Source organism: Cololabis saira, chromosome 6 (genome assembly GCF_033807715.1).
Source record: "Cololabis saira isolate AMF1-May2022 chromosome 6, fColSai1.1, whole genome shotgun sequence".
In the NCBI taxonomy this organism is placed as follows: Eukaryota; Metazoa; Chordata; class Actinopteri; order Beloniformes; family Belonidae; genus Cololabis; species Cololabis saira.
Window position 1 is genome coordinate 12,292,240 of NC_084592.1, and position 9,831 is coordinate 12,302,070.

General features: G+C 41.2%; 1 protein-coding gene across 1 annotated transcript; it reads right to left on the bottom strand.

Annotated features, from left to right (window-relative positions):
- Positions 1-2,195: 2,195 nt before the first annotated feature.
- Positions 2,196-7,307, bottom strand: LOC133445820 (GDP-Man:Man(3)GlcNAc(2)-PP-Dol alpha-1,2-mannosyltransferase-like). Its single transcript, XM_061723291.1, has 6 exons — positions 7,230-7,307; positions 6,823-7,035; positions 5,359-5,561; positions 5,058-5,226; positions 4,106-4,749; positions 2,196-3,697 (listed from the first exon to the last, which is right to left on the bottom strand). The coding sequence occupies exons 1-6, from the start codon at positions 7,280-7,282 to the stop codon at positions 3,414-3,416; spliced, it is 1,566 nt and encodes a 521-aa protein (XP_061579275.1). The 5' UTR covers positions 7,283-7,307; the 3' UTR covers positions 2,196-3,413.
- Positions 7,308-9,831: the final 2,524 nt, after the last annotated feature.

Below are 9,831 nucleotides of genomic sequence, written 5' to 3' on the forward strand. Positions count from 1 at the left end.
CAAATAATTTACCAAGAGAAAAATATTTCAAGGTTATTTTTCTTCAAAAGTTCAGGAATTTATTCAGTGTAAATATTCCTTCACTATATATTGTGATTTGTACTTCTGTTGCAGAGCTAAAGGGAGATTAACTAATTTCACTGTTGTAGCAAAAGCGTGGAAGTTTGAAATTCCCAATTGAATCTTCATTGATAGAATCGTCTGAAACATACCGGTGTGAGTGTGATCAGATAAAGACTACGAGGTTAGAGCTGGGTAAACCCTCATATCCACTCTTCTGACTTTACTTTAGACTCAACTTTCAGTACAAGATAAACCTACAACACAATTTGTTCTGCTAAACTGTTTTTCCGTACACCATAATTCATGGCTTATGATATTTTGATGAAGTTAAAAAAAAATGTAGGTAAATACAATTGTTTAGCTCTGGATCCTCTGAAGGATCCTTTGAAGGAATCCTCTGAAGGACGACTTTCGCTGATTACATCTGGCAGGGGACTACCGATGTAAATCAGCCTATGGCTGCAATCTGGGTGCATCTACATTTTATTTTATTTTATTAAAAGAAGATGTTGCCTGATGTACACTGTCCCTATCAAATAAATAAATTGAATTGAAGGACATTAACATCAGCCAACATCACTCCAGCAATGTTCCAGTTTTTCACAGCGAAATTAAATCACGTATTGTCACTGTTCTGAGGAAGCTCCTTCATCACAAACAAACTTACCATGATTAAAAGTGGGTAGAGTCAGTATTCAGACCTGTTTAAATCTCTTTGTGTCATTTCAGCCATTTGCTGAAATCAAATAAGTTCATTTTATTTCTCAGTAATGTACACTCAGAACCCCATCTTGACAGAAAGACATTTTTACAAATTTATAAAAAAAAAAATAAATAAATAAAAAATGGAAAAGCTGGGATATCTATTGGTCCCAAGTATTCAGACCATTTGCTGAGTATTGAGTAGAAACATCCTTTTGAGTGAGTACAGCCATGAGTCTTCGTAGGAATGACACAACAGGTTTTTCACACCTGGATTCGGGATCCTCTGCCAGTCTTCCTTGCAGATCCTCTCCAGTTCTGTCAAGTTGATGGTGAACAGTCATTTTCAAATCTCTCCAGAGATGTTCAATTGAGTTAAGGTCAGGGCTCTGGCTGGGTCAGTCAAGAACGGCCCCAGAGTTGTTCCCAAGCCACTCCTTTGTTATTTTAGCTGTGTGCTTAGGGTCATTATCTTGTTGGAAGCTGAACCTTTGGCCCAGTCTGAGGTCCTGAGCACTCTGGAAGAGGTTTTCTGCCAGGATATCTCTGTACTTGGAAATTCATCTTTCCTTCAATTGAAACCAGTTGTCCTGTCCCTGCAGCTGAAAAACATCTCTGCCACAGTGATCTTCGGGTTCTTCTTTACCTTTCTCACCAAGCCTCTTCTCCCACGATTGCTCAGTTTGTCTGGACAGCCAGGGAAGAGTTCTGGTTGTCCCAAACTTCTTCCATTTAAGGATTATGGAGGCCACTGTGCTGTTAGGAACCTTGAGTGCTGCAGAAATTCTTTTGTAACCTTGGCCAGATCTGTGCCTTGCCACAAGTCTGTCTCTGAGCTCCTGGGGCAGTTCCTTCCACCTCATGATTCTCATTTGCTCTGACATGCAGTGTGAGACCTAAGGATTATATAGACAGGTGTGTGGCTTTCTTAATCAAGTGCAATCAGTTTAATTAAATGCATCTGTACACCAATGAAGGAGCAGAACCATCTCAAGGAGGATCAGAAGAAATGGACAGCATGTGAGTTAAATATTAGCATCACAGCAAAGGCTCTGAATACTTATCACCATGTGTTATTTCAGCTTTTCCTTTTTTAATACATTTGCAAAATCTTACATTTCTGTGTTTTTCTGTCAAGATGGGGTGCTGAGTGTATATTAATGAGAAATAAAATGATTTTTTTTTATTTTAGCAAATAGCTGCAATAAAAAAAAGTAGGGAAAATTTTAAAGGGGTCTGAATACTTTCCGTACTGTACATACTGTTTCTGCATTTTTTTACTGACGTCATACGTCAACAATAGTCCACAGACACCAAGATGACAAATCTGCAGTAGCTTGACTAATTCCTACTCATTTTACAAGTTTTGTAAGAAACAGTCATTATAACTTTTCTTTGTAATATGAATTAAAGTATAGTCACTCTGAATGTTTGATTTTTGCATTTATTGCATATTTTTCAAGTGCAATTTCCAGTCTTGTCAATGACAGAAACACAAAGCATCCTCTATATTTATACTTAAATAACAGTAATGCCTCTTTATAAATGTTATATTTTACATGTACTACTTCCATGCCTGGTCCTCACAACAAACAGGAATGCTGCAGATGAAGCGACATAAAAATAACAGAGATTTGGACATCACTTGTAGCAAAAAACTAGTCTAATGTGCTACTTCAGTGTGCACATGAAGAAGTGGAAGTTGAACTTACCCAGAAAGAAAACCCTAGCCCTTCATGACTATTCAGAAGCCAGTCAGTAAAACGATCCCATTGTAAAAGAAAATTAATCAAAACCCATGTCGGCATCCAGTTAAAATAAATTCCAGTTACACGAGCAAACATCTTCACTTAGAATGCAACTCAAAAATAGTCTTTATAATCTTTAACCTGTGTATTATAAAAGACTTTTCTGGCCCGATACTGCGATATTCCCTTCTAATTATTACATGGAGACATTTCAGTATGTAGTTTCGGACAAGTCACTGGGAAAATACAAATAAATTGTCCACGATAAAATTTTGAAGTATCGTCTGATCTGTTATGCTAATGCACATCAACATATCAACCAGTTCAATGCTATTTATACAAACTACAAGTCATCGTCCAGCTCTGCTGCTGATGACGTTCACAATCTTTTATTTGTGAAAACACATGCACTCAGTCTCTGGGAATGTTCCATATTGTTTTACTTCAGTCATCACAGTAGATGATAACTTATCTTCAGGTGTCTTCTTCTGCCTGGAATCTTGTTTTTGGATGATTTTAAACTGAAAATGAGCCATCATGTCGCACTTCAACTACAAGCAGAGCTCGTTTTAATCGTAACTATGAACTTAACTGCACAGTTGCTTATACGTGTGGCAATATTTTAGTTAAAGAAAGCCAGACAATCTAGTGGAGCACATAAGGACTAAAGACCCCTTCCAAGATCAATGCTGCATCAGTATTAAACAGAGAGATTCAGATCTGTACCATCACATCACCGGTTCTTTCTCTGCTCGAGCTCCACGTCCCCACCAAGTGTCCTGAAACTCACCCTGGGAGTTTTCAGGTGATATGCTGACAGACCGACACACATACAACTGTAAAGCACATATCTGATAACTTCCTGTGCTCCAGTCGATGTCATGTCTCCTCTACTCTTCCTCATCGCACCAGCTCACTTATCAGAGACTCCATGGCAGCAGAGAAACACGCCTCAAATTCCTGGTCAGAGAATCGGCCGACAGATTCCCGGGCACTGCGTCTTATCTCCAGTCTCTCCGACGGTGACAATGCCAGGATGGTTTCCATGGCAGCAGCGTAGCTGTCCTCGCTGTCTGCCAGGAAGCCCGTCTGCCTGCCCTCGAACGGGACCACGATGTCCAGCTTTGGGCCTCCTGACTTGTGAGCGAGGACGATGGTGCCTGCAGCCATACACTCCACCACGCCTGGAGAGACAGGGACAGAGAATTCATGTCCACACAAGCTCATGTAACTCATGAAATCCCTGATGTGGGAAGTTTTTGCTTGATGAAATCCAGCACAGAAGTATTTTGTATCGTAAAATAACATTAGTTCTATACACCACATTGCAAGAAAATCAAAGTACAGTGGTATGTTTTTACGAGAATGTATCTGAAAGATTCAGATTTATTTAAATGTATTAATACTTTAATAACCCCTAACGGAAAAATTACATTAAGTAATATAAAGTCTAATGTATTTCATTAAGACTTGTTATTATGTTATCATTTCTGTTATTTTTGGTGACATTTTGAAATAATTAAAAAAGTAAATTCCAGTAGAGGTTATATAAACAAAGATTTCAGACATGGAAGAACATGTTTGGTCCTCACCTATACCAAAATGTTCATTCCACATGGTGTGCAAGCCGATAGTGGCGTTCACCAGCTCCCTCTTCAGCTCCTCAAAAGGGATGTTGAGTTTGAACTCAACATGGTCAGACACGCCCAATTCCTGACAGAGTCCTCGCAGCATCAGCACCCGCTCCTCGTCTTCCGGGTTCCTGCAGCCACCGATCAGCACCAGGCGAAGAGACTTCCTCCCTCCGGGCCCATCCCCTTTCCTGTCTAACAGTTTGCAAAACGCTTTAATCTGCAGCTGGTGGTCCTTTTCTGGCCGGAACTGACCCACCGACACGATTGAGTGGCACTTCTTATCCCCTCCTACACGGTCCTCTTCCTCTCCACTCTCAAGCTCTCGTCCGAGCTCCTCCCAGCCCTCCTCCACCTCCTCTTCATCCTCCTCCTCCAGCGGGACATCCAGGAAGGCCCTGACGTCACAGGGCGGATAGACGATGCTGGTGCTGCTGGGGGATCGCCAGAGAGCCAAGATGTGTCCCAGCGTCCAAGTGGAGTTCACCATGATGACGTCGCTGCAGGAGCCGGCCAGGCCGTACAGCAGGGCGAAGCAGCAGTAGTACACCACCTTCACTGCACTCAGCACGGGGTTTCTGGAGATGAAATCAGCATTGTTGAATCTGGAACCAGAAGATGAAGAAAGAAGGTTAGGGTGAGTTCCTAAAAATGCATCCACACAAAACTCTGTTTCACGTCTCCACCTGCATGAACATGTTACAACCCACATCAAACTTGAAGGGTGGATAAAGTTGTTTATTTAACTGAATCTTTGTTAGGACCAATTTAAGAATTACATTTTTAAAAGAAAGAACCGTTGGAATTGATTGGATTAGGATTAGTTTAGATAATTGAGAATACATTTAAGAGTGAGTGTTCTTGCAAAGACAGTGTAAATGTGTGTCATCATTATGTATGCATTCAGTGTTACCTGGGATTTCTGTCTCTGACCACAGACAACATGTCAGTACTGACTGTGGGATAGTGGACATAGCTGGCCACCTTGCAGCCTCCCAGGTAGCGGAAGATTGGAAGTGTGAAGGCATATCCCATTGAGTCCACGTACAGATCAGGAACAAAGGCTGTAAGTGCTTCCCATCCTAAAAAACATCATTTGTGATATATTTCCAGAAGTAATTGATACTGATTAGGATTACGCTGGCGTTAACACAGAAATGTTATTCTTTGTTAACACCAAAGTAACCTCCTCTTTTATTCTGGCTTCATCATACCAAGGAACATGGAACCGGCGCTCTGGCCCAGTAGGGTGAAGTGGTTGTAAGAGCTGGCCTCTACCAACGCGCGGTGATGCAGGAAGATGAAGGTGACTGGCCTGGGCAGCGTGATGTTGAAACGCTGTCGCGCTCCCTCCAGAATCTGCTCACCGGTCACTCCCTGATCGCCCGTGTAAACCACAAAGGAGACGTTGGGGTATCTGCAAAACAAGGTTCGATGTTCATCAACTTTAAAAGTCACAGTCAAAGTCATCTCTATTGTCAATTTTTCATAAAATACACGAAATTGAAAGTACGTTTCCCTCTTGTCCGACATAAAATAAATAAGATAAAATAGTACAGTAAAAATAGTTCAAATACTATATACAAAGTGTTTTAAAATGTTTTAAGGTGGAGGAGTGGGAAAATGGGGAGTGAGTTCAGCTTCCTGACGGCCTGGTGGATGAAGCTGTTTGCCAGTGTGGTGGTGCATCTCCCCCCAGAGGAGGCTGAAGAGACGTGTGAGGGGTGGCAGGGGTAAACATGTACCCTCTTTGCATATTTAAACAACAACTAAATGTATGCTCACATTTACTGCTTCTCTTGAGTCTAAAGGATGGCATATACTCACACAAAACCAGAGGTGTCAAGTAACGAAGTACAAATACTTCGTTACCTTACTTAAGTGGAAATTTTGGTTATTTATACGTCACTGGAGTAATTATTTTTCAGACGACTTTTTACTCTTACTCCTTACATTTTCACACAATTATCTGTACTGTTTACTCCTAAAATTTTAAAACCAGCCTCGTTACTCTATTTCATTTCGGCCTTTAAAAAAAAACTATCCAGTTAAATTGCTCCATCCGGATAGAGTGAATTTGGTTGTGGTTGGATGAGAAGTATAAACATAATACCATTCCGACACCCTATTGGTTTGTACGAGTCTGCTCTCTGAAACACATGTTAATGCTCAATAGTACACATATATGGTTCTTTAGTATATTTGCATTATACTAAGATGCATTCATTTTCAATGGCTTTTGTCCTTAATGGCTTTCCCCCCTTACATTACTTTTACTTTTATACTTTAAGTAGTTTTGAAACCAGTACTTTTATACTTTTACTTGAGTAAAAATCTCAAGTTGATACTTCAACTTCTACAGGAGTATTTTTAAACTCTAGTATCTATACTTTTACCTGAGTAATGAATGTGAATACTTTTGACACCTCTGCACAAAACTTACTCGTGAGGCTCAATGATACTGGAGGGCAAAGTGCCAGACTGGCAGGTGGGTCACTGAGACCTGGCAGTGGACTTATTGCACTTGTTTGCTCACATTTGAGGTCATGTAAATATAACTAGGGGAAAATCATTACATGAAGCAGAGCCAAAGGTTTGTTGTTTGGTGTTTGAGCTGATTCTTTGCAGCTCAGTGGCTGTGAAACCCCTCCACAGCTGAGTTTCAGGTCGTGTCTCACCGGGCCATGAGGGTCCGGAGGCAGCACCAGAGCACCCGCTCCCCGCCGCCCCCCGCGCTGCAGTACGGGTGGAAGAAGGCGGCGGCGGGCGCGCCCCCGCGCTGGCGGCGGCGCGCCTGCAGCCACACACGCAGCCCCAGCAGCAGCAGCAGCAGCAGCAGCGTCAGCACCGCGCTCAGGTACACGCATGGCAGCACCAGGGACCACAGCAGCCTGCGGAGCAGAGGGGGGTCTTCAACAATGTCACACAAACTTTTACTTTAGCCACTTAGCTGCTGTTTACACTCAACGTCATCCCTCGCCGTGGCGGTGCCCCTTATTTGATTTTTTTTCTCTGCCACATTTTGTTTTAATACAATTTCATAATGTCAGTGAAACTAATTGAGAGGCCGTGGGGTGATAGTTACCTCATTAGGTCGCAGAAACACAGAGAGAAGTGGTGATGGTCGTGTCCTGCCATTTTGTCAACACAGCTCCTGGTGTGACGTCACTCCTGCAAGTTCCGGTCAGCTGACTGAGATGCTGCTCTGTGATTGGCTCAGCGCTTGTTTACAAACGACGTCAGGGGGACGGGACCTGACAGACGGTATGCTTGGCATCAGCAGTCTTGGAGGAACGCCTACCCTACTTGGTTTTACTAAATCCTTGACTTTCATCTGATTAAACTGTCATTGGAATCCAATGACAATGTTGATTAAATGTTATCAGACCAAAAATCAATTTTAATTTCAGGCTGTTAGGCAATAGGACATTGTTGCAATGCCAAAGAAGAGCACTTTTCAAGGCCCTGAGATAATTATTTATTAAAATAACTACAAATAAAACAGCCTCATATTAGACTTGTAGTCAAGATCGCTTTAACCGAGACCAAGACACTACCAAGACCAGAGAGTGTCAAGACCAAGACCGAACAGGTCAAGACCAACCGTAGTTCAGTTCAAGACCGAGACCAAAAAAAACAACTAGTTATTTAGTCATCTTGCGTGAGTTGTATAGCATCAGCACCATCCTGGTTCAGCTGCTTAGTTTCCATATGAGGTTTATTCAACTGCAGCACAATAACACAGAGAAGTGGATGATGATGTTGAACTCACTATAAATGTTTCATCAATCAGCTGAGATCAAATATGTGTGCCGACTGCACTACCGCTATTTCAGAGGATTGACTCGAGTGCTTTTAAGGATTGACACGACTACTAACTAGTCCCAAAGTCCTTTAACAGAATAACCAGCCTCCAACAACCCCCTCCACCTCAGAAAAGTCTGATGAAGAGTAAATGTTACTGATTTAAATTGTACTTAATTTGTAGATGAAACATGAATTTTAAATATTAAAGATACACACAATTATCGACTTGAACTTGCATTATTTATAAATTATAATAGCCAAATTACACAGTATATCAGCATCACTGAAATAGACCTGATACTTAGTCAATCACAACGATATGCAAATATTATTCAAAGGCCAAAGATGCCATATACCGTATTTATTCTAACAAGGCCGTTATAAACACAATACTGTAATTAAATACAGACACACATGCAGATGCACCAAAACATTAAATCAAATGCAAAATACTAATAGTTTACAAAACATTACATAACAAGAGGAAGAACTTGTGATTACAAGATTCTGTCACCTTGGTGTGCAACGGCCTCTCAATTATCCGAGTCCAAGACCTGGCGAGACCAAGACCACAAAAAAGTGGTCTTGAGACCAAGACTCTTCTCGAGAACTACCTCATATAGACGTATATAGTGCAAAAAATATACTTCTTGACATGAAACAGCTATAACAAACTCCTCCATAAACTCCAACTGGTCCAGAACGCTGCAGCCCGCATCATCACCAGAACACCTTCCACCAGCCACATCACTCCCGTTCTACACCAACTCCACTGGCTCCCCATCAAACACCGGATCAACTTCAAAATCGTCCTCCAGACATTTAAGGCCATCCACAACCTCGCTCCTCCATACCTCTCTGACCTCCTTCACATCAATGTTCCCACCCGGTCTCTCAGGTCAGCCTCTTCCATCACCCTCACCGTCCCCCCAGTCCGTCTGTCCACCATGGGGTCTAGAGCTTTCAGCCACTCTGCCCCTCATCTCTGGAACTCCCTCCCCCCTGACCTCAGGAACACTGACTCCTTCTCCCGTTTCAAGTCCCTCCTCAAAACCCACATTTTCAGACTGGCATATAAGACCCGATGTTTCCCCTGTTTGTGGCTGCTCTGCTATGGGTTCTGTGCAGTCTTTTTATATTTTATGAGTCTGTCTTAATTATTTTATTGATTTTATTTGATGTTGTACGGCGACCTTGAGCGCCATGAAAGGCACCCTATAAATAAAATGTATTAATGTTATTATTATTATAATTGTAAAACTTGAGATTCTGTAACTGTTGTGTTTCATATCACAACAGTTAAGTTATGTTTAACCATGAAATTCCAGTATACTGTATCAAAACCATTGTAAGAGCTTCAACATGGAGTAATCTCTTCATGAACTGATAACTCAGTCAGTGACACCAGAGTTCACATGTAAGTGCATGCATCACTTTCAAGCTGAGCATCTCCATAAATTACTCAAAGCTGAAGCGCTTGAAGGATATGTTTTTACTGAACCTTTTGAGCGTTTAAATGTTAAAACAGTGTTTCAATTTTGCATAAACATTCTCTTATTGTTGAATTATTTTTTTCTTTTAATGATAGTGAATTTTGCCCTTCGAAAAATGATGCATTATACAATTTGGAGTTTGGATTTCAAGCTTTTACAATGTCTTGCATATTTAAATATAAATATACAAATGCATACCATATCTCAAAAACGATGACAGGCATAATTGTTTCGTGGGGCTATTGATGAATTTTAAGTGCAATTGTGTAGATTTAAACATGTCATTCTCCGTATAACATTGAAACATTCTCTCGTACTTAAATCTAGAAAAAGGCCGGTTCCTTAATGTATGTGTGTAACTATGTTCTTCATTTGATCATACTTTCC